At 55.9% G+C, this 23,096-nt stretch overlaps 2 protein-coding genes across 2 annotated transcripts; one reads left to right on the top strand and one right to left on the bottom strand.

Annotated features, from left to right (window-relative positions):
• Window positions 1–1,212: 1,212 nt before the first annotated feature.
• Window positions 1,213–12,241, bottom strand: TRAP1 (TNF receptor associated protein 1). Its single transcript, XM_053276607.1, has 18 exons — window positions 12,055–12,241; window positions 11,784–11,975; window positions 11,582–11,664; window positions 10,229–10,369; window positions 9,804–9,875; window positions 9,387–9,547; window positions 8,412–8,521; window positions 7,943–8,016; window positions 6,590–6,745; window positions 6,327–6,447; window positions 6,163–6,232; window positions 5,464–5,611; window positions 4,650–4,835; window positions 3,715–3,853; window positions 3,330–3,415; window positions 2,683–2,828; window positions 2,413–2,485; window positions 1,213–1,601 (listed from the first exon to the last, which is right to left on the bottom strand). The coding sequence occupies exons 1-18, from the start codon at window positions 12,158–12,160 to the stop codon at window positions 1,500–1,502; spliced, it is 2,166 nt and encodes a 721-aa protein (XP_053132582.1). The 5' UTR covers window positions 12,161–12,241; the 3' UTR covers window positions 1,213–1,499.
• FAM234A (family with sequence similarity 234 member A) lies at window positions 12,156–22,497 on the top strand. The gene is made up of 11 exons (XM_053276608.1): window positions 12,156–12,629; window positions 12,774–12,929; window positions 13,777–13,956; window positions 15,058–15,188; window positions 16,428–16,560; window positions 16,690–16,831; window positions 18,195–18,335; window positions 19,283–19,361; window positions 20,453–20,605; window positions 21,050–21,155; window positions 21,248–22,497. Exons 1-11 carry the CDS (start codon window positions 12,365–12,367, stop codon window positions 21,457–21,459), a joined length of 1,698 nt encoding a protein of 565 aa, XP_053132583.1. The 5' UTR covers window positions 12,156–12,364; the 3' UTR covers window positions 21,460–22,497.
• The last annotated feature ends 599 nt before the right edge of the window (window positions 22,498–23,096 follow it).

Raw genomic sequence — 23,096 nt, 5'->3', positions numbered from 1 at the left:
AGGGCTGAAGTTGAGTAGGCCTGTTAGAGGATAGGGCAAGAGAAGGATATACTGGATAGGGAAGAGCTTGCAAAAGGTTCCAGGTTCCCTCCCTGGCAGCATCTCCAGGCCAGGGCTGAAACCCCTGCCTAGAACCTCAGAGAAGCCGCTACCAGTCTGTGTAGTGAGCTAGATGGACAAAGGGTCTGACTCAGAAGGTAGCTTCCTATGTAGCTGACGTTTAAATTTGCCTTTAACTAGATCCTGTCAATTACGTATTTTATTTTATTAATATTTTGTTTTGACTGACCATTTGCACTGGAGGGGTGGAATATATTTAAAACAAAACAAAATGCTGGTTTGTGTGAACACACACACAGAGAAGATGCAGAGCCTGCACTTCTGCAGGGGTGGGGAAGAGTACAGTACTTTCTTGCCCCCTTACTTCTTTCAAGGGCTGCTTTTTGGCATATGCTACGTCCAGAGTGGGTGCAAGCTTTGGCCATTCTTAAGCCTGGAGAAAGCACAGAATTCCTTTGGGGGCTTACTCAAGATCCTGTCTGGTTTAAATGTAGATGATATTCTGAGGCCCACTTTCTTGAGATGAGCGCTGAGGGGCCATCAAGGGCCAGCATTCTGGGCCTCTACTGGTTGTTTCAAGACAAGCTGTAAGCTGACTGCCTTTCCCAGCAGCATTTTTGCAGAATGCATTCAGCAAAAAATTCACCCAACACGGTGCTCCCCCTTCCAGCCCCAGTGCAGAGCCAAGCAATCATCCCAGAGTGGCACACCAGCCTCTCCCACACAGTCAAGGCAAGCAGTCCTTTCCTGCTAGGTCACCTCCCCAGGCAACAGCACCTGAAGAAATAAATATTGCTTTCGCAAAGGAATGGCTTTTTGGAACTTGCTCACCTCCCCAGGCAACCATATGGAGGGGGGAACTCTGCACATGTTCAGAGGCACCAGGCCCTAAGCGTCAGAATGTTTCCCCAAGGTGTGGAGGGCAGGGTCAGCAAGGCGACCACTTGGGTCCCGCTCTTGTTGCTGCCATTAAAATCAACTGAAAGGGGGCTGATTGGTCCCAGGACCCACACCCCGCCAGGGGTCTCTAATGACACCCCCAATAGAGGTACTCTTCCAGACCCCTACCCATCCACTTCAGATATGACCGAAGAGCTACAGCACATCAGGGCCCAGACAAGTGCAAAACAAACACACGGCAAAGCAAGCATCTCAGGACTGAAATAAAGGACTTTTATGTATGAACCCAAGAGGGTTGCTCAGGTCCAGAACCACACGGAACACCTGCAAAGGATTCTGGGCTGCCCTCCCCTGCCCCAACAGCCAGCCAGAAACCTGGTGCCTCACCCAAGAGTTCCACTGGGCTTCGCTTCTGCCCATCTGCCACGGCTGCTGCTTCCAAGAGAGCAAGAGGCAGACCAGGCTGGATAAGCCAACCAGGCAGCTCCATCCCAGCAGCGCCAGGAAGCTACCAAAGTGACACGCAGCAGGCCTGGCTCTCAGCATTTCTCCAGGGCTTTGGTGAGGAGCTCAGTCAGCCGGTTCACAATTGGCCTGGGGTCATCAATCAGCCCCGCTGCGATCATGGCATTGTCGTAGATCTGCAGCCAGAGGGAGAAAAGCATAAAGAGGTGCAGGTGAGATGGGGGAGACCCTGGGGATTGAGGGGGAAGATGGGAGCAGCAGGGAGTCTGTCGTGCAGCTTCCCCAGGGGCGGGAGACACAGCGAGGCAGAGGAGACTGAGGAGAAGAGAGGCAATTACACAGCCCAGCAGAACAGGACAAGCCATCTCTCATAGGAACATAGGAAGCTGCCATATACTGAGTCAGACCATTGGTCTATCTAGCTCAGTATTGACTTCACAGACTGGCAGCGGCTTCTCCAAGGTTGCAGGCAGGAATCTCCCTCAGCCCTCTCTTGGAGATGCTGCCAGGGAGGGAACGTGAAACCTAGATGCTCTTCCCAGAGCAGCTCCATCCCCCGAGGGGAATATCTTCCAGTACTCACACATCACATTTCCCATTCATATGCAACCAGGGTGGAACCTGCTTAGCTAAGGGGACCAGTCATGCTGGCTACAAGACCAGCTCTCCGGGTCTCTCCAAGGAGCTGCTCCTCTCCTCTGCCCACCTGTCCTGCAGGAAGGGCAGCGGTGATCCCTGGCTCTCAGGATCCTCCGCCCAGCCTTAGCTGCACCTGGCAACTCTGCAGCACAAAGCCCACCAGCGCAGAGGATCCTGGGTGCTTAGGCAGGCACAAAGAGGCTGCCAGCTCTGTGCCACAGATGGTACAGAGGCAGGGGGGCAACCCTGCACTTCCCCCCTCCCCACCAGCTACACTCCTAAGGGAGCCATCAGACCCCAGGAGGCAATTGTGGCCTGACTTGTGTGCCGAGGGCTGCTGCCACTCACCTGATCGAGGAGCATCTGGGCCAGTTCTGGCTGGCTGGAGCGCAGCTGATGGAGCTTCTTGATCAGAGCATGCCTGCAAGAGGAGGTGGTGGAGATGGCAGTGACAGCGTGAGAGCCCTGCCCAAGGAGGGACCACGGGGCCTCCCCAACTCACTAGCCTCCTGCAAGGGAAGCTGCTGGAAGGCAGGTGGCCTTGGAAGCCGCACAGGCATCTTCCCAGCGGCAGAGCAAACCTCCCATCCGGCCCTGACCAACTCCTCTTCCCCCTACCCTGTATTGATCTCCAGCGTGGGTTGTAGGATCTGGGCCCGCTCTTCACTGGTCTTGGCCAGCTGCTGCATGCGCAGGAAGTGGCGGGCGGCCCCCATCTCCAGCACAGTGATCATGGCCGGGTGTGTGTCCAGGCGGGGAGTGACCTGCAGTGCCATGATTGGTGAGGAGGGCATGGTTAATCCAAGCAGCACCTCAAGCAAACTCTGAATAGCGGCACCCCAGAGAACAATTGGGCTGCCTGGCCGCGTTCCGTCTCCCTTTCCCACTGACTCCACTAATCTGCAGAGGAAGGGCCAATAGTCGGAGTGCGAAGGCAGAAACAGAAATCTACAGCACCAGAAAACAGAAGAGGCAGCCTGCTCTGGAACAAGAGAGGGTGAAAACTGGAGATAATAGGGGTTGCCCTTCCCACGTGGCCTTTGTGAGCCCTTTCAGGATCAGCCCTGTCTCAGGGCAGGTGGGAGGAGCAACCCAGCCTTGGAGACACTTCCCCACCGAGGGAGAATATGCATCAGGAACGCACTCCAAGCCTAGCACAGCTGTTTCTTCTTCTGTTCACGATTCCAGGACAAACCATAAACACCTGAGATGCCAGATTTCTGCCATCTCTAGGCTGGCCAAGCAAGGCCACCCCTGCCCCTCACCTTGATAGTCGCAACCCGGGAGCCGAGGGCATTCCTCATCCAAGCCAGGAGCTCCTCTGCGTCCTGGGAGCTCAGGCACTCTTCAGCTGGGGTGGGGTGGGCGGAGAGAACAGCGACACCATCTTAGTGGGCGGGAGGCACAGCCCTGACAAAGCCAGAGGACGTCTGAAAGCACCACCACCACCCTTCAAAAGTGACCAGCGGAGGCCCTCCTTTGCCATCCGTGCGGAGGCTCCATGCAGGGATATTGGCCTTTCCCCCCAAGGCCGACAGGCTGACTCTGCTTGCCCGTCTGCCTTCAAGCAGCCCAAAGCACCAGGCAGCCGCTTCCGGTTCAAGCAGGCCCAGAGACCTGCAAGCTGCTGCCCTGCGCAGAAGGGCCTACCTGGGCGGTTCTCCTCAAACTTCTCCTCCTTATAGTGGTCAACAACAATGTCCGTCTCTACCGAGATCAGCTTCTTCTTTTCAAACTCCCGGAGGTGTAAAAGCGTCAGCTCATCAAACTGCTCGAAGCAGAAGAGCACCTGGTGGGGGCGGGGAGGGGGAGGATCAGCTCCAAAACGCAGCCACAGGGGAGTGGAGAGGAAGGGCCCCACCCAAGAGGCTAGCTAGCTCTCTCTCTCTGTGCTTTAGGGTTCTCCTCCCCACATCCCAGCTCAACAGGCCACATGAATCACAAGTGTGGCATGGGCAAGGCTCACCTCCTCTGGAAAAGGGACTGGAACACAGGAAGCTGCCTTCTACCAAGTCAGACCCTTGGTCCATCTAGCTCAGGATTGGCTACCCAAACTGGCAGCGGCATCTCCAAGGTTCCAGGCCGGAGTCTCTCTCAGCCCTATCTTGGAGATGCCAGACCTTGGAACCTCAGATGCTCCTCCCAGAGTGGCTCCATCCCCTAAGGAGAATATCTGACAGTGCTCACACATGGGGTCTCCCATTCAAACGCAAAACAGAGCAGGCCCTGCTTAGCAAAGGGGACAATTCATGCTCGCTACCACAAGTCCAGTTCTCCAGGGCAGAACCAGTTGTTGCCAGCAAGCCCTAGGGTGGGGGCAATGTCCTTGTTGGCAGAAAAGGTGCCAGGGCCGACGGGAGGCAGGAGCCACACTCCAACCCCGGTGGGCATCCCTCCCGCACAGAGCGGAAGTGAACTTTGAGCCAGCAGTGCTGATGCCACCACAGCCACCACGGAGAGCCAATGCACACACTGGTTCCCAATCCATGGCGGCAGGTCGCTGCGCTGCCAGGTGCCAGACGCAGGCGGACCGTCTCCTCCAGAGGGGAAGCGGCTGGGGCACCCTCTGCGCTTTGCTGCCTCACCTCCGCGTCCTTCTTCTTCATGGCTTCGAAGTACGGGGAGTGCTCGGCAAGGTGGCGATTGGGAGCACACAGGTAATAGATGTTCCTGCTGCCGGCCGGCATGCGGCTGGCGTATTCCGTGAGGCTGGTCAGCTGGCCCGCAGGCAGCGCCGAGGACTCGTAGCGCAGCAGCTTAGAAATGTCCTCCTGAGAAGGGCAAGCCCCGTCAGACACAACAGAAAAGAACGCAGAGTAGCCTCAGCTACATATGCACATGTACACACACACACACACACACGCGCGCACACACACACACAACCTAGGCCGGGCGCAGAGCATCTGCACCTCTAGTTCTCCCCCCTCCTTCCCACCACTGCCTTCTTCCCCTGCCCGCTGGCAACACCACCTTCTCTCCCCTCCAGCGCAGAGCATCTGTGCCCCTAGTTCTCCCTGCCTCTCCCCCCGCCATCTTCATTTCGTCTTCAGCCCCAGTCCATTCTGCAGTCCGCTTTCTATCACTGCCCTCCAGCAGCACTTTCCCTCCCCGCCCACCCACCTGCCGGCTTCCCTGGCTGCCATCCGCCCATCCCCACCACCTGCTCGCGAACTCTCACGAGAGCTGCCACGCATGGGATTAGCGGCGGGTACGTTTAAGAGAAATAGACAGACAGATGATACACACCGACACACACCCCTCCCCAGCCTCTGGCCTGGCCCCACTGTTTCCTGAGAGCCCCAACCAGAAAAGGGTGCTCCAGCTCGCCCTCCCTCCCGCCCAGACTGCTCTGGGGAAGTTGGCAAGGCCAGCAGTGGCCAGCCCCACCGCCGAGCGCACCTTGACATCCTGCTCAGCCGTCGTGACGATCCCCTCACGCATGAACATTCCGTAGTCTTCAAAGAACTTGGCGTACTTCTGGGGGTCCTTCTTGCTCTGGTCGATGAAGAACTTGATCAGTCTCTGCTGCAAGACATCCCTCAGCTTCCTGCAGGAGGAAAGACACACCCAGAGAGGCCAGCGCCTGGGCTCAGAGCTCTGAAGCATCGAGGGCTGAGCGGAGGGCAGTGATGGAAGGAGGGCAGGGAAGGACGGACGAGGGCACAAGGCTGGTCAACGGCAGCAGTAGCAGGTTGTCAGGGTGGGGAGAGCCAAGGCAAAAAGATGAGCCCTCAACTCCCCCCTTTGCTGTCTGCTTTCTCTTCTTCTCCCCCTGCCCTGCACCAAAAGCATGCCTTGCTTCAGTTTGTACCAAAAAGGCAAAGCAGGAGTTCATCGGCACCCCCACAAAAAGCCTCCCGTTTCACCTGAGAACAATTGCAGGAGAAAACAAGAGGGGCTGCCGCTCAGCAGGAGAGGCCCAGATCTGCCTGCAGAGGTTTACCCCCAGCTGCATCGCCAACTTTAAAAACAGCAGAGCTGGAGAGCTGCTGGCACTTGGAAGGCATAGTACCGGGAGAAGGACAAGGCCGCTTCGTGCCAGCTCAGGGCGGACTTCCGGACTGCCTACAACCCGCTGGAGGCAAGCAGCTCACTCACCTGATGAGGATGTTCTCCTGAAGCAGCTCCCGGCTGAGGTTCAGGGGGACATCCTCGCTGTCCACCACTCCTGTGGGGGAAGCGGGGATGGGAGAGAAGATGAGCTGTCTTGTGGATGCGACAGGCCTGACCAAGCCGGCTGCCGCCCACCACCACCGCCTCACCTTTCAGGAAGCGCAGCCACTTGGGCAAGAGGTCCGCGGCTTTGGTCAGGATGAGGACCTTGCGGCTGTACAGAGCCACGCTGGAGCCCAGCTCGCGGCTGACGTCAAACATAGAGGGCTTCTGCGGCAGCAGGAAAAGGAAGCAGGAGAGCCCTGAAGGGGCGGCTGGGCCGAGAGCCCGCCGCACCTGGGGTGGGGCTGCTGCTCTGAGGTGCCCTCCCCGCCCCGCCCCTCCCTTTCTCTCCCCTGCCGCGTCCACTCACAGCCTCCGGCACGTAGAAGATGCTGCGGATGTTGAGGGGGGCGTCTGTCTTGTAATGGAGGACGTAGCGAGGCTCATCAAAGGCCTGGGCGATGAAGCGGTAGAACTCCTTGTGCTGCCACTCCCCGATGTCCTTGGGCTCCATCATCCAGAGGGCCTGCAGAGCGGGCGGCAGGGCAAGGCTCAGAGGGCCACCCAAGGAGCTAGGCGGGCTCCGCGGTGCGAGGGCAGAGATGTCGCAACACCTCAGCCGGCGATCTGGGGCGACGTTCAACAGAGAGGAGAACTGGCCTTGTGTTGCCAAGCATTGAATTGTCCCTTTGCTAAGCAGGGCCCACCCTGGCTTGCATTTGAATGGGAGACTACGTGCGTGAGCACCGGAAGATCTTCCCCTCAGGGGATGGGGCCGCTCTGGGAAGAACATCTGCATGCTTGCAGGCAGAAGGTTCCAAGTTCCCTCCCTGGCAGCATCTCCAGGATAGGGCTGGGAGAGTCTCCTGCCTGAAACCTTGGAGAAGCTACTACCAGTCCGAGCTAGATGAACCAATGGTCTGACTCGGTAGGAGGCAGCTTCCTAGGTTCCCATGACACTCCAACGAACACCAGCAGAGAAGAAAACAGCAAGTGAACAGGCACGGGGAGAAACTACTTCTGTGGAGGAGGGCAAGCTGGGTCACGCAGAGGCCACGCAGAGACAGGCAAGAGCACCTCAGGGCCCCGAGCAGGCCGAGGCAAGGGTCAGGCCACCCCTGCTGAGCCCAGGGGTCTCCCCCTCTTCCAGCCAAAACTCCAAATGGGGGTGTGTGGGTAGCCTTGCCTGAACTAGTAGACCACATAGGGAATTAGGAGGACACCCAGCCCGCCTCCCTGGGTAGCCCTTTGCAAATCACTATCAGAACTGGGGATCACACAAAGAGAGGCTGCAGCCTAGGAAAGCACTTTGCAGGGGCGCAGCAAGGTTGGAGTGGGCCCAGAGACAAGGTTTTAAAATGGGGCCCTCCCTCACTAAAGCTCAGCTCATGAAGTAAAGAAATCTTAAATGAGGCTGAATAGTGGTAACAAAAATCATCCTAAATTATTTTTTAAGAGGTGGTTTTGTAAATTGTGGACGATGCAAGTCATTGAATGGTCCTAGAGAAAGACCTGCTGTTCTGGTAGCTCCAGGTCTTAACATTCACATCTGTTTCGGAAGATGAATACAACTGAAGGAAGCGGGGGGGGGGCTCAGCTGGGGGAGTCAGTCATGTGACTTGCCTCTGGGGAGCACCCCAAGGCACCTCAGCTTCCCCTCCACCACGACCTTGTGCCAGCACTTCCACAGTCGAACTTGGGGCCTGATGCATCGCCCACTTACCTGCAAAGTGTTGATACGCCGCCCGTTGAGGTAGAGGGGAAAGCTGATGAAGTTGCTGTATTTCGTGATGACCTCTGAAAGGGGGAAAGGAGGAGCCAAGTGACACACCCACCCCGGCACCCACCTGTAGGTGGCAACCAGGAGGAACCAGTAAGGTGTGGGGCAGCCAAATGTGGAAGAGTATCTGGCAGCACCCAGGGGAGAAGGAAAGGAATTAGACCATGTGGACTCTAACTCCTTGGCCTGAGAAGGGCCGCTGGCTTGTTGCCCATGAGTCTCAGCAGACAGGGTGGGCCTAGACTTGGATGGCTCCGTGGAGGGCTCCCTGAAGGGTGTCCAAGAGGCGCCCACCAGTTAGTTCCACAACCAACTGCTTCCCAACCTGCCAGCTAACAAGGACCAAACTTCTACCCCAGAAGAACTCCATCAGTATGGGTGGGTGGGTAGGGAGTCTTCCATGCTTGCTCACCTTTGACTCGCTCCTCATTGGCAAACTCCTTACAGTCCTCCTTGAGATGGAGAATTATTTTGGTCCCATTTCGGACTCCGGAGGCTTTTGAAACCTCAAACGTCCCTGAACTAGGATTAGAAAGAGAGAGGCATGAGGGAAATCCTCCAGCCTCTGGGGCCAATCCCACCTTCCTGAGCTGCCAACAGAATCCCAGGGCACAAAAAACTAACTACATTCCTTTGCAGGATCACGCCCTGATTCAACACCACCAAGCTGAACCGGCAGCACTTACTTCTTTGTTCTGCACACACAACATGTATACCCTTACGTTTTCAGGAGAGATGACTAAACAGTGCTTTGAACAAAGTAAGAACCCAACTTCACTCCAGTTATGTGAGAACTGGGCTCTCATTTGTTACAACAACTACAACAGTTTTAACTGTTAATGGTTTAAATTGTTTTGTTTTAATTGTAAACCACCCCGTTTAAAGTACATTCAGTTTTTATACAAGGAAGTCTCTGCTCTATATCTATTGATCCCTCTAAGAGGGCCCATAGCTCAGTGGACTCCTACTTGCCATGCAAAAGACCCCAGGTTCAATCCCTGGCAGCATCTCCAGGTAGGGCTGGGAGAGATACTCCTAATCAGCATAGATGACACTGAACAAAAAGAACCAATTCTCAACCAGATATCAAAGCAGCTCCCATGTCATGGATGCACGACATGGCAGTTTTTCTTCCCATCCCTTCACGCAGAGGTGGAGCTTTAACTACCTCTGCACAGTCCTATTGGTCTGAGCGAGAGGAATACAGGGCATCGTGTCCCAACAGCTGTCAAACGGGCTCTTTCAGTGACACACCGATAGGCCATGAGAGCAAAGGATGAAAGACCGTGGCCCCCCTACTGGGGCACTGCCTCCCAGCATGAAAGCAACATGCTTTGAGCAGGGCTGCAATGCGTTCCAAGCACGCCTCTGTTGCATGCTCTCTTACCCATCAGAACGCCAACAATAGCCCGAACTGCCTGGCTCCGCTGACAGAGAGAACACTTCCACCTGATCAGCCACCATGAAAGCGGAGTAGAAGCCCACTCCAAACTGGCCAATGATCTTGCTGCTGGCCTCTGCCTCATTCTGCAGTTTTTCCAGGAAGGCCTGTGGAAGCAGAGATTCCTGCTTACAAGGAGACAGCTTCTCCCTCCAATCCCCACCAGGTTCTCCTGCAAGAGCTACACCGGGATCCAACAAGCCTGGCAGGAGACCTCAATGCCCAACCCAAAACATCCTTCCCAAAAGGCACGGAGCTGCCCACTGGGACCCAGGCTCTGTCCAGCCACAAGTGTGTGACTCCTCGCTATATCCAGGCTACATAAAAAGTCCACACCCCACAGGCAGCACCCTCTTCCTTTACCTTGGAACCAGACCGAGCAATTGTACCAAGGTTAGAAAGAAGCTCCTCTTGGGTCATTCCGACACCCGTATCCTGCATGTAACAAAACATAAATTGCATAAGCCCAGCCCTGCTGGGTCAGATCCAAGCCCCAACACCAAGAACTCTACTTCTTCCTCCCATCTGCATGCAGCATCCACCAGCAGAGCCTCACACTTTCACAGGGGGAAGTGCAGGAAAGAGACTCTCATACTCCAAATTCCACCAGGTTGGTACGTGATCCAGAGTGTGACATTTATCATTTCTGTTCACAGCAGCAACTTCCAAAACAGCTAGCGAATTTGGGGCAAGGGAGATTAGGGAGCATGCTCCTAAAGTCAGTGGATCTCTGGGAGTCTGGCAGAAGGCAGCCACAGAGTCCTCTGAGGCCAGTAGAGGAGCAGTACCTGGATGGTGATAGTTCCCTTCTGGGAGTTTGTCTCCAGGTGGATTTCCAGATCTGGCAGAACTATCCCTTCAGACATCAGCTTATGGCGCAGCTTTTCCAGAGCATCGCTGCTGTTGGAGATCAACTCCCGGATAAACACCTGTCAGAAGCAACCACATTGAGTTCTGTGTTTGAAGAAGCAATTCTCAAACTGTGGGATGACATTCCCAACCTCCGGGCAGCATGGAGTAACTGAAGGCGTGTGTGCAAAGACCCACCTTTCTCTCCCACCAGGGCCGGTGGGAGGAGAAGGCGCATCACCTATGCCAGGGTCCTATCTCTCTTTGGGTCTTTGCACACATGTCTTCAGAATAAACTAAATGTCCTTTGACAGCAGCATGCTTTCACTGATCCATACTGGAGAAGAAAAATGATGATAATAATGATAATAGTACAGGTGAACCTCCTTACTGAGATTCATTTCATGTATCTGTAGTCAGGAAAATGACACCCGAGCTCGGCATATGCGTGTGGGGGGGTCAATCTTGCATATCTGTGGCTGGCTGGAAATGACAGTGGAGATCATTTCCAGCCTCCATTTTAGGAATCAGAACCACAAAATGACTCCTGTCCAAAAAAAATCCAACATGCAATTTTCAACCAGTTGAGGAAAGTGCGACTTGGGGGGTAGCAGCAGAGACAGGTAAGGAGCTCCCCGCCTCACACACAAAAATCAGCCGATTTTTGGCCAAAAATGGCCGACCGGGAACCTGACTTCATAGGGATCAATAATCTGATAGTTGCAGTTTCCATATCCACAGTACAACCGTGGAACAGAACTCCCACAAATATCGAGATCCCCTGTAATCCACTTTGTCAGCCACTCCATAACAAGTTGCTCTCTAGCTGGCTCACAATATTTACAGAGCTGAATGCACCCTGCCTCATCGCTCTAATGCAACTTGGGGGAAAGGAAGCTTCTGTACATTACAGCAAAGTGAACAGAAGAGGAACCCACTTTACTGCACCAGTTGCAGAACAGAACCAAAGGCAAGCTGCAAGTGAGGCTTCCAAAGATTTATGTTTCAGAGTCTGGTTTGGGTTATTCCACCACTGGAATGAGATGGACCTAGTGTTAGTGATTCAACAGAATAGCTCTTAAAACTTCCAGGCTGCTTCTGAAAAACAAATGCCGGGGAGCCACAGAGCGGGAGACCGTCTGGAAACAGACTACTAGACCCTGCTCGGTCTGCCTTAATAGGGCCTTTTCATCTCCTGCATGCCTCTCCACCTGACAAGACTACAGTCAAACAGTCCCACAGGCCAGCTTGGGGGTGGGAAGACGGCAGCCAGAGAGACTGAGCCCACCTACCTCCTTCTCTGAGTAGAGAGACCGGGCCACAATGTCCAGCAGCTTCTTGGTTTCAGCCTGGAACTCATGCCTGGAAACCGATCCTAAGAGAGAGAGAAAGAAGCAGCTGCGGAAGCGTCTCAGCAAGGCCAGGGAACCCCGCCAGAGCTGTCGCCCCTCAGGCCCAGAGGACCCTCCCGCTGGACACGGCACCCGTCCTGACCTGGGACACTCTCGGGGTGGCTGACGAGGGTGTGCAGCGGCGGCGTCTCCTCCTCCTCTTTCTTGTCGCTCTGCGCAGCCCGCGTGCTGCAGGCGCGGACGGAGGCCCAACTCAGGCCAGGCGACGGCGCAGGGGAGGCCCAGGGCGGGCGCAGCGGTCTCGGCGCCAGGATCCCCGCGCAGCGCGGTCTCCCTGGGAAGGGAAGGAAGGAGGCGGCTGAGCTCGGTCCCCTCAGCCAGGGCCTCCGGTCTCCCTTTCCCCGCTTCCTCACCTGCCGGCGCGGCGCTTCCCTTGGCCAAGGACGGCGGGAGGGGGCGGCGGGAGCAGCAACGCCAACCCTGGCCTCGCAGCAGCCACAGCAGCTCTAGCCGGCCCATGGCTCACCACCCTGCAGCGTCCCTGGCCAGCGCGGGCTCCCCACTTCCGGCGCACAGAACGCGTCACTCAGGCGGAGTATCACCACGCCAGGCGCTGCTCCGGTGACGTCTTTCCCGGAAGCGGCGCTGCTGCCCGGCCTCCTCTGCCCCGCCTCCGCCGCCAGGGCTCCCGGTTCCCCCGGCGGCGGCCGCTCTCTCAGCGATATGGCCGACAAGGGCTCCGAGGCCGAGGCCTGCCCGCTCAAGGCCGAGGAGGTGACCGTGGCGGCGGCGGCGCCGGCTGGGGGGCCTGGCGGTGTCGAGCCGGTTCCTCTGGGGAAGGCCCCGCGGCTGTCCCGGTGGCGCACGGCGGCCTTCTTCGGCTCTCTCTTCCTGGGCTTGTCCGTGGTCTTCGTTTTCTCCTTCATCATCCCCTGCCCGGTGAGGCCCGTTTCCCAGAGGACGTGGAGCAGGGCCTACGGCGGCGCCGGTAAGTAGCTGCCCTGGGAAGTAGGGTTGACTCGGTGTGTTGATGGGTGGTGGGCTCCTTTCCTTCCTTTCTCCGCCGCGTGGGTGGACGCAGCTGCCGGCTGAAGGGCCGACTTCCGGCCTCTTGTTCCTCTCCTCTTTGCAGCCACCTACAAGTTCCTGGCTGTGGGCGACGCAGACCAGGACAGCGTGAAGGACATCATCTTCGCTTTCCAAAGTACCAGTGGAGGCGATGACAGGAGGAGCAGCAGCAGCAACAACAACAGCAGGAGCAGCACGAACCGCTCTTGCTCCGATGAAGGTAACCACTGGCGGATTTAAGCAGAGGCAGCGTAGGCACTTGCCTACGAGGAGTGGCAAATTTTGCTTCTCTGCAGATTTTGCTGCCCCTCTCTGAGGGAGAGGGGAAAGCCCCCCCCTTTTCTCCTTAAAAACCACCGCTCTGCACAGCAGCAGCTGTGGGGAGGGGGGAGAGGAAAGGCCCCCCCCCTTACCCTTAAAATGCCACACAGGCAATGGGGCAGTGGCTGTAGCGGGGAGGGTGGTAGTAGGCTGGGGGAAAAGTTCCCCTTTCTAGCAATGCTGCTGTGCGGGTGCAAGGGAGAGCTCCTTCCATCTTTCCTTCTCCTTCCCAAATGACTGCACAGCCCGTCTGCAGCCCATTAACTCTCTCGCTGCCGGTGCAGTGGCATTGCCAAAAGGGGTGACTCTTCCCTCAGCCCACTATTATTCTCACTGCTGCAGCAGCTGCCGCCACATTACCTGTGTGACATTTTAAAAGGTAAAGGGAGGCCCTTTTTCCTCAGTTTCCTCCCTACAGCCACTGCTGTGTAGTCTTCTCTGACCTTATCTCTCCACGCACAGCAGTGGTTTTTAAGGAGAAAAAGGAGGCGCTGTCTTTCTCCATTCCTCCTCTCACTGCAGGGGCAGCAAATCCTTGGCCGCTTATGGGCAGCTAAAGGATTAATCTGCCTCTGAGGGTAACGGGGGCAGCCGAGACCCAAGAAACCACCTGCAGCCCTGTAAAGAGGAGCAGCAGCCCCGATGGGGTGGGGGGACTGCTTCTCCTGGCTTTATGGTTGGAGCAACAGCACGAAATCTGCAGCTGTCTCCTCCTCCTCCTCCTCCTCCTCCTCCTCCTCCTGTAGGCTTTGCCTCCCCCTGTGCCTTTCTGGTGGCTCTTTCTGGCAGGAATGGGAGCACGCTCTGGCAGAGGCCTGTGGCAGAAGATCTCCACTTGATGGACTGCTCTGCTGAGCTTCCTCATTCCCCTAGCTGCATCGTGGTAGGGGCGCCAGACTCGATAACAGCCATTGACTTGAATACAGGTAGGTCCAGCTGATGTTGGTGCGGAGCACTGAGACCCAAGCACAGTGGGGGTCAAGCCAGGTAGATAACCTGGGGGTGGGGGGTCTAGCCAGAAGTTGAGAGTCAGTAACACATGAGGGGTTCAGGCAGGTAGATAATTAGGAGTCGGACGATCCTAAGAAACAGAAGGTAAACACCAGCAATAACCACTGGAGGGTTAGTGTCCTGGGGCTGGGTAGGAACAGGTGCTCTTCCCTTGCTAAATATAATTGCCACTTCAGAAGGTGCCTCTTTGCTCAGTTAGCAGGGGTAATGAGAAGCTAAGGACTATGCTAATCAGTCAAGAAAAGCAACGAGACACACCCAAACAAGGAAGCCTTGATACTAAGAGGAGACTTTGGTATTCTTCCTGTTTGTAGGGGAGCCAGTACTAGGGATGTGCATGGAAGCAGCTCCCTTCGAGCTGGTGGTGGAGTGGGGGTGGCTTTAAGGACAGGGGAGGGTGCCCTCTCCCCCCGTGCATTCTGTGGATAAATAGTCTGGCGGGGTGGTAGCGTACCTCCTTGCCACCCCATTGTTTTACTGACCTGAAGTGCCATGCAAGCGTTGTGGGTGGGCAAGTGCATGTCGTGTGTGCGATGTGTGCATGCCCGGCATTTCCGGTCAGATATTCCCCCTTAGGAGATGGGGCTGCTATGGGAAGGGTATTTGCATGCTTGTGCGCAGAAGGTTCCCTGTGCGCAGAAGGTTCCCTCCCTGGCAGCCTCTTCAGATAGGGCTGAGAGAGACTCCTGCCTGCCTGCAACCTTGGAGAAGCTGCTGCCAGTCAGCGTAGACAATACTGAATTAGATGGACCAATGATCTGGTTCAGTAGAAGGCAGCTTCCAATGCTTCTGTGTTCTGCAGGGCCAAAGCTGCAAAAGCATTTGGAGTTGTTCCTTCTTATAGCTATGTCTGAGAGATGACTTACCTAGTACTCCTAAGCCCCAAAGCAGCAGGCGGGAGGGTAGCAGCTCTAGCAGGCAATGAGCTGATTGTCATGGCAAAGGCCCAAGAAACACTGGGAGCTGTCTCTTCCTCCCTCCTCCTCCTCCTGAGGCCCTGCTGCACTTCACTCCAGGCCAGACTCAATGGAAGCAGGCTGTCGACTTTGGAGCAAATGCTACGGTGCTGAATCCCTTGCTGGTGGTTCCAGATCTCGATGGGGATGGTGTGTTGGACTTCTTGATCTTCACTGCAGTGGAAGAGAAGGTAAAGTTTGTGGGGCATCCCAGGGCGGTGCTGCTCTTCTGACCTCAAGTGTCCACCAAAGATTGGATGGGCAGCTGGGTCAGAGCTTGAGCCTGTTTTCCAGAACTCCTGAGGGCCCTGAATGCAAGTTGGCAAGCCTGCCTGGTAGCACAGAAGTGGAGCTGGCTGCCCATAGCAAGCAGCGCTCTGAGGCCATGTGGAAGGATGCTTTTTTTCAGTACTCCCAAATGGTCTGGCCTAGGAAGCTGCAAGAAAGGCAACTCACACGTTTCTTCCTTGGCAAACAGCTTTTCCAGCAACATGGAAACTGTGTCAAGGGAAGAAGTAGGGGTCGCCATTCCCATGCCCTTGGAGGGGAGGCAGCTTGGGGTTGGGGCGAGGTGGCTTTGAAGAAGCAGGGTGCTGGATCCAGGCTCTGGTCTTCTGATGCGTAACAAAGTGAAGAAATGAAAGGGTGAGAGAAAAAGCGCAGCCACTCAGGAGACCCAAGTTTCCAGAACAAAACATAGCCACCCGTCACAGAATTGAGGGCTCTGGGTGCCTTCTTGAATTCTGGCTTGGGTGATGAGTATAAGCAGCAAGGTGGCGGTGAAGCCTAGTGGGTGGAATTTCACTAGAGCAGGGGGCTCCCAACTTTGGGTTAGGGATGTGCACGGAACCGGTTCTGTGCACTCCCAGTGGGGTGGTGTCCTTACCTCCCCCGCCAGCGCTGATGTCAAAATCACTGGCGCGGGGCAGCTGTTTATCCTCTTGCCGCCCCGGTCAGTGTAATACTGGAAGTGGCCGGCACATGCACTCAATACTGAGCAAATGGACCAGTGGTCTGCCTCCAGGGAAGCCAGCTTCCTATGTTCCAGCCACTGGAACTTGAAAGTTGGCTGCTTCTCGAGAACCTTCTGTCCTATCATTCAAACCTGCCCATCAGATGACCTCACAGACTCTTCATGCTGCTGGCGGTGTGTGTGTGTGTGGGGGGGGGGGAGAAACTGAGGGTTTGTTCCTTGTTGCACGGTTGCATTCCAAGCATCTCCTCCCCTTCTTCAGTTTCAGGCCCTGTCTTGCTTCTGCCCTCTGAGGGGCTCCCTTTGGCTGCCATCGCAGTCCATTTGTGGGGTGGGGAGTGCTATCCTGCGTTTCACCCTCCTCAGCATTTCTGTTGCCATTTCAGCCTCTTGGAGACTTCCGACGTGTAGCAGAAGCAGCCGCCGGTGTGCTGAACCATTTTAATTCCATCTGCAGGTTAAGTACTACTTCTTTTCGGGAAAGGACGGTGACCTGATTGGATCCAGTGGGAGCTTTATTGTGTCAGGGTGGATTGGGCACCTCCTGCTTGCCACCAAGACAGGTGCTCACTACGTGCTTTTCTGCACAGGTGAGGCAGGGGGCAGCGGAGCCCAAGTATCGCTGTAGGGGAGATTCTTCCCCGAAGCTCCCCGCTTTGGGGCAGGGTGCTGGTAGGGACTGCCACTTGCCTCACTCTGCCCACTTTCTCTTGGCCCAGCAAACGCGTTGTATGGCTACTCTGTGAAGGAGCTGCACCACATCGCCATTCGCATGCCTGGCCACCGGAGGTTGGATCTGGTGGAAGATCTCCACTGGGAGATGGCCATCGACAGGTTCTCCCATGAGGTGTCTCTGATCAGGTACCCTCAGCACACTTTCTCCCTGCCATGGGGTTCCAGCACTAAGGCCCTGACTATTGTGGAAAGGAGACGGAAGGCTGAGGGAGGAGGATACAAGAAGTGCCTGCTGCGGACGTGATCCATGGGTGTGCAGTGCCAGGCCCATGGCAAGGATGGGGCAATTTGGGGAGAATCAAAGAGAAGGCGGAGAGCAGCCATTGTGTGCACAGAGAGTGCTGCTCTCAGCATGGTCCTGCAGGAGGAGGAGGAGGAGGGTGTGGGCCTGTTCAGATTTCTGCTCGGTCTCAGACCCTCCAGGTGGCCCTTGGGCAAACCGTGACCTCTTCGTCTCTTGGTGGGATAACGCACTACCTCACAGGGTGGTGATGGTTGTTTAGAATATTCCTGCCCTGCTCTTCCAATATAATACTGCTCAGGGCGGCCCACGACCGAACAGTAAAAGTAATGTAAAATCCAACACAATAAAACAATGTAGAGTGAAAGCAATTAAGACAAATCCAATTGAAATTTAAAAAACCACCAGGCTGTAGTAAAACACATAAGAGAGCTTTGCTAAACAAGTTTTAAGATCTTCTTTTCCTAAATATCTTAAGGCTTGCAGCAGTTTGGCCTGGTTAGCCACTTTGAGTTTACTTATTAAAAATAAAAAGCCGGGGGTGAATGTGAAACGAAAGGGAAGAAATGAAAGCCAAGATATTGCCCTCAGTTGCCTCACCTCAGAGGTTCCAAGCCTTAGTATGTCAATCCTGAGCCATGGAGTCTCTCCTCAGAGGCTTCTGCCATGTGCCATTTTCCCTTTGACCAGCTGCTGTTTGTCTCCGGGTGCTCAAGGTCCTGCTTTGCCCCCACCTAGGTTTCATATTGGCCAGTGTGGTGTCGTGGCTAGAACCAGGAAGACCCGCGTTCCCAATCCCCCCTTCAGCCACGAAACTCGCTGGGTGACTCTGGGCCAGTCACTTCTCTCTCCGCCTATCCTGCCTCACAGTGTGGTTGTGAGAAGAAACATCACTCTGTACACTGCTCTGGGCTCCTTGGAGGAAGGGCGGGATATAAATGTAAAAATAAAAAATATGGGCGGCCTGGAGGGTCTCGGGGGTGAGCCAAAGGAGCTACGCAGTCCCCCCCGGTTGCTGGGGGTCCTGCCCAGATCCAGAGGCAGCAAGACTTCAAGCTGCCCTGCTCCTCTCCTAGACTATAGAAACCTCAAGAAAAGGACGAAGCCCTTTTTTCTCCCCGAAGGGGCCTCTGAGGATGAACTCGAGGGATCCCTCACGGCGCTCTGTGTCCCCTCCATTGGTGCAGGCTGCTTGGTGTCTCCTGCAGGCCTAGAGCTGACCCCTGTGCCCCATCTCTCCTCCTTTAGCTCTGGAGAAATCCTCTACCTGGCCAAGATACCTGCCAAGTCGGGGGACGATATTCTGCTGGCGAGATCAGAGATCCTGGAGCTGCTGGACGGGCAACGGCTGGGCTCGACGTGGGCCAGCAACATCCCGCACATCCAGAGGTAACCCTGGCTCCTGCAGCCACGTCCATCCTGCCTGGTGGCAGCGAAGGGATCAGTCTCGCTCAGGGGTCATCCTGGCCTTGGACTGGTTCTGGGGGCTCTTGCGGTGTCGGAGGGTGAGGGCTGAGCTGCAGTTCGGGGCTGGAGGGGAATGGCTGGAACTGGATCCTTGGCTGCAGGGGCCTGCTCAGAGCTGCTCTGTGTTGCGCCTGCAAAGGAGAGGCCGGCAGTCAGTCATAGGAACGTAGGAAGCTGCTTTATAGGGAGTCAGACCATTGGCCCATCTAGCTCAAGACTGTCTACGAAGGTGAATAGTTGAATACCACTTTTCAACAAGAGTTCCCAAAGCAGTTTCCACAGATCTAAATAAATGAAATGGCTGCCCTTTCCCCAAAGGGCTCACGATCTGAAAAAGGAACCTAAGAGCAATGCCAGCAACAGCCACTGGAGGGATGCTTTGCTGGGGATGGAAGGGCCAGTTGCTCTCCCCCCCACACACCGCTAAATAAAGAGAACCGCCTCTCTGCAAAGGTGCCTCTTTGCTCAGCAGGAGTTAACTGAGACTGGCAGCGGCCTCTCCAGGGAAGCAGTTACGGAAGAGCTGAGCTGCAGTTGTCCATGTTTTCCTATGCAGGGGACAGGGGGGAACCTTTTTAGGGCAGGAATCCCTCCCAGCCCTCTCTAGAGATGCCAGGGAGGGAAATGGGAACCTGCTGCAGGCAAGCAGGTGCTCTTCCAGTGTTCTGTGGCCCCATCCCCTAAGGGGAAGACCTTAGAGTGCTCCCATTCAAATGCAAAGCAGGGCGGGCCCTTCTTAGCAGAGGGGGCAATTCATGCTTGTTCCCACAAGACCAGCTCTCCTCCCCAGAGTCCACCCGCCGGGCCCTGGGCTTGGAGGTACCTGTGGCTCATTCGGCCCCCACCCCTTTGTGTCCTCCTTGCTGCAGTGAGCCAGTGATTGGGTCCTACAGTACCGACGCGGTGGACGTGCTCGTGGAAAGCAGAGTTGCACCCAACAAGAAGAAGGTTTGTCTGGGGGCTCGTGCATAGCTGAGTGGGCTGCTTGGGTCCAGCATCACCTCCTTCCTGGCTGTGCAGCATCCCAAGGTCCAGCAGAAGCCTCGGACTCTGCTGCTTGCTAGCCGGGCTTCAGGGAGGACTCTGGATCCTGGCATCTGCAGGGGACTCATCCTGATCAGCGCAAAGGCCTCGGCCATTTGATACATTAGAACGTTGAATAATACAGATGAGCATATTATAGGTTTCATATACGATAACTAGACAGTTGTGTTTTTTAGCTGGATGCAAGATCAAAGCTAAATTCAGGTAGATAGATACTTCATTGCAGTCCTTGACCAGTAGCCATACAGTTTTAAAATAACTTAGCACACTTGTTGTTACTTAGGTAACAAATACTTATCTTAAATCTCATTCAGTAGCCAGAATTTGATGACGAATTCACCTAGCAGCAACACAGAATTCGGCTACATTGTACATCGCATCAAATCACTGATCTGATAAGAGAGAGAGAATATAATACATTATTCATCACCTCTCCCTGGCATCTTATTTAAAAGTGAGGAAATTAGCAATACGTGCAGATCTCGCTAAAAGCTCTAGTATAATCACATGACCAATGTTCTTTCTAGCAGGGGTTCCCAGCCTGTGGTCCTCCGATGTTGCTGAACTACAACTCCCATCATTCCCCACTACAATGTATTGTGGCTGGGGATGCTGGGAGTTGAAGTTCATCAACATCTGGAGGCCCCCGGTTTGGGAATCCCTGCTCTACTGCATTAATCCTACACAGACAGAACCCACTGAGGTAGATGAAACTATCCTTCAACAGCATTTGCTGCCTTTTCAAACATCAGTTTAATTGCAGAGCCAAAGGGTGCCCTCTTTGCTCAGTTAGCAGGGGACAGTACTGATGTGTGAGCCCGTCAGGCCTTCTTCCCAACTCGGTATCACAAGCCCTGGGAGCTCCCATGCAACTGTCTCTGTGTGTGCATGTGCTTCTCTAAAAGGGGTCTATTCACCAGCACGCTTGGGGGGAGCTGGCTCTGTGGAGAGGTGGAGGCCTTGCACTCATAGAGGGTGGCCTTCTTCCTCTGCAGGTTGTGATTCTGCACGGCAGCTCCGGAGTCACTGCCTGGGAACTAGAGCTCCTCTCGAGAGCCGAGAGCCCCAGGCCCGCCACGCTTCCCACGGCTGACCACCGATCCGCCTTCCTCTTCTGGGGCGCCTACGAGGGGGAAACGGCCAGGATGGTGAGCAGAGGAGGGTCTGCCTCCCCAGGGCTGGTGGGGAGTGGCTGGCCGGCTGTGTTCTGCCAGCTCGTCTGGGGCTGGAGGGGAGGGTAGAGATACTGAATGGGGAGCTGTCTTTAGGGGCAGGGTAGACCCTGCTTAGCAAAGAGGACAAGTCATGCTTGTGGCCACAAGGCCGGTTCTCCTGGCCTTGTGGACAAGGGACACGGAACTTGCCCTTGTCCTGCCTCTGGTTTGGGCATGGAGTTGGGCAGCTCCTCCAAGGCTGCTGTGACTCTGCCCCACTTGGGTCCTCCCAAACAGCTGCGCAGGAAGTGTCCAGATCCCGTTGGCAGGGCCTGCTTGCTGTGGAGTTGCCTCGCCTGGGTCATTTCCTCCCTGCCTTGCGGCTGGGCCCCAACCCCCTTCTTCTTCTTCTTCTTCTTCTTCCCCTTGTGGCTCCAGGGCGGGGCAGGGGCCCTGCAGCAGAACCTGTACCTCTTCCATCCTGCTGTCCCGGGTGTCCTCTTGGAGATGACCAACAGCACGGAGCCTATCGTTGCCTTCCAGAGTGAGTAGGCCTTTCTCCCCAGCCCCAGCCTGGGTGGTTCTTCTCCAGCCTGGCTGGGAGGTCACTGCCACCGTCTCCTCTTTGACTTGCAGCGGTGCTCTTGGAGCGGAACCGCCACGCCTGCTACTTGCTGCTGACGGGGCCCCGGGCCGGCGGGGCCCCGGGGGAGGTGATGCTCTCCAAGCAGAAGCTGAAGGAGGACATGGCCAGCAGCCGCGTGATCCGGCTCAGCCAGCTGGCCTACGATACAGATCAGAGTATCCGGGACCGCTTCCTCCGGATGAGATACCGCAGCCTGCAGTGAGCTCCTGGGAAGGGGAGCCGCCCGACCCCGGAGAGTCAATAACGAGATGGACTCCCAACGAAGGCTTTCTGCTCGACACTACCAATCGCCGCCCAGCCTCGGCAAGGTCCCCTCTCCGGCCCGGATTTCTGAGACTGTGGGGTGGGCTGGGAGTGGTCCGTGTCTGGCATGTGGGCAGCTGGGCCCCTTTCCTGCACAGGCTACATTCCCAGCAGCTTGGAGGGGGTTTCTGCCGGATTCTTGGCGCATGTGGAGGCACTGGGTTAGATCACGATCTGCTCTAACACAAGGTCCCTTGAGTGGCGCAGGAAGCGCTCGAACCAAATGGACACCTGAAGGAATGTAATGCTCGGGGCGGGGGGAGGCGGAGCCCATCTTGGCTCCTCCCCCTCCTGGGCATCTCTGAAACAAAGCGTCCCCATGCCGCCTTCCCTCCCAGGCTGGCTGAACCCACTTCCCACAGGGACAAGAGCCCCCAGACGGCAAGCAGCCCAGTGAAGTGGGGAGGTGGGCCCCCCTTTGACCAACACCGAGGCTGTAAACCGGGGTGCCCAGTGCACTTGACAGGCTGCCACTCTGGGCTTTCAGGCAGAGGAAGGTGCAGGCTTCCAGCCGCTGCTTTCTCTCTTGGAGCACTGCTGCTCCCTCTGGAGACGAAGAACCATGAACCCACTGGTTCTGCCTCACAGTCTGAAGCTGCAGTCTTGGCCCAGCAGTCGTGTCTTGGAGGTGCGGCCTGCCCTCCTGAGACAGCGGGGCCCTCCCCCTGGCTCTCCAGGCCCCAGGCAGGCTGCCAGCAGAATCCCCAGCACCACCAGCACTCCGGTAGCATCACCCACTTGGCTGCTTGTGACCTGCTGAAGGGAAGGAGGCTTCCTTTTGGCCTGGATTGGGGCTCTCTGGGAGGAGGGTGGATGATTCAGAGACGCTTGGAGCTTCTCAACTAACTTATTGCATCTGGGGCAGATGGGGAAAGGGTCTCGCTGTTGCTGCCGCCACCACTGTGGTTTCAATAAACTTGACTCCAGGACTCGGAAATGACAGCCGTTTGTGTCTGTGCAGTTGAGATCATGCAGCGGGACAGCCATGGCAAAAACCTGCTGTGGGGGAAAAGGGTTGAGATGGACTCTTAGGAGGAAGGCGGTCTCCATGCGGACCACTAGAGGCTGCTGCTGCCTGCCTTGGCAAGCACAGCCAGAGAGATGCTTCTGGCCCCGCCCAGCTGCTCCCTCCAGCTTCCAGAGACCAGAGGAGGTGAAAGGGGATGCTGTGCTCTGAGCATGCAAGCTGGCATTAGTGCTTGGCTTGTGACCCTTCTGTGCCAGTCCCATGCTGGCATGGCGCCATATAAGCCTGCAGCGGCCACACTGGGATGCTCTCTCTCTCTCTCTCGGCCCATTCACACAACACGATCGACGCTTGTACAGCAAGTGTGCAGAATACACTTGTGCAGATCTGTACACAGATGTGTACAGAAGTACACTACATGTACTTGTGTGAATGACTGTACCTGTGTTCAACCTGGATACAGGCCTTTTGAATGCATGGTACAGATAGGAAAAGACAGCTGTATACTTGTACAGCGTAATGTCTGAATTGGGCTTCACACACACACACGCATGAGCACTCAGAAAAGA

This window comes from Hemicordylus capensis, chromosome 13 (assembly GCF_027244095.1).
Source record: "Hemicordylus capensis ecotype Gifberg chromosome 13, rHemCap1.1.pri, whole genome shotgun sequence".
NCBI lineage: Eukaryota > Metazoa > Chordata > Lepidosauria > Squamata > Cordylidae > Hemicordylus > Hemicordylus capensis.
The sequence above is the reverse complement of the archived record's forward strand: the minus strand, read 5'-3'. Positions and strand labels throughout refer to the sequence as shown.

Bases quoted from the DNA above. Each gene is read 5' to 3' on its own strand.
- TRAP1 (XM_053276607.1), bottom strand. From the start codon at position 12,160: ATGGGCCGGCTAGAGCTGCTGTGGCTGCTGCGAGGCCAGGGTTGGCGT. The intron at 5,612-6,162 runs GTGAGTGAGCTG...TTCCTCCTGCAG, and splicing joins CAGGAGAACATCCTCATCAG to GAAGCTGAGGGATGTCTTGC. The intron at 3,854-4,649 runs GTGAGGCAGCAA...CGCCCCCACCAG, and splicing joins TGAAGAAGAAGGACGCGGAG to GTGCTCTTCTGCTTCGAGCA.
- FAM234A (XM_053276608.1), top strand. From the start codon at position 12,365: ATGGCCGACAAGGGCTCCGAGGCCGAGGCCTGCCCGCTCAAGGCCGAG. The intron at 12,930-13,776 runs GTAACCACTGGC...CTCCTCCTGTAG, and splicing joins CCGCTCTTGCTCCGATGAAG to GCTTTGCCTCCCCCTGTGCC. The intron at 21,156-21,247 runs GTGAGTAGGCCT...TTTGACTTGCAG, and splicing joins GCCTATCGTTGCCTTCCAGA to CGGTGCTCTTGGAGCGGAAC.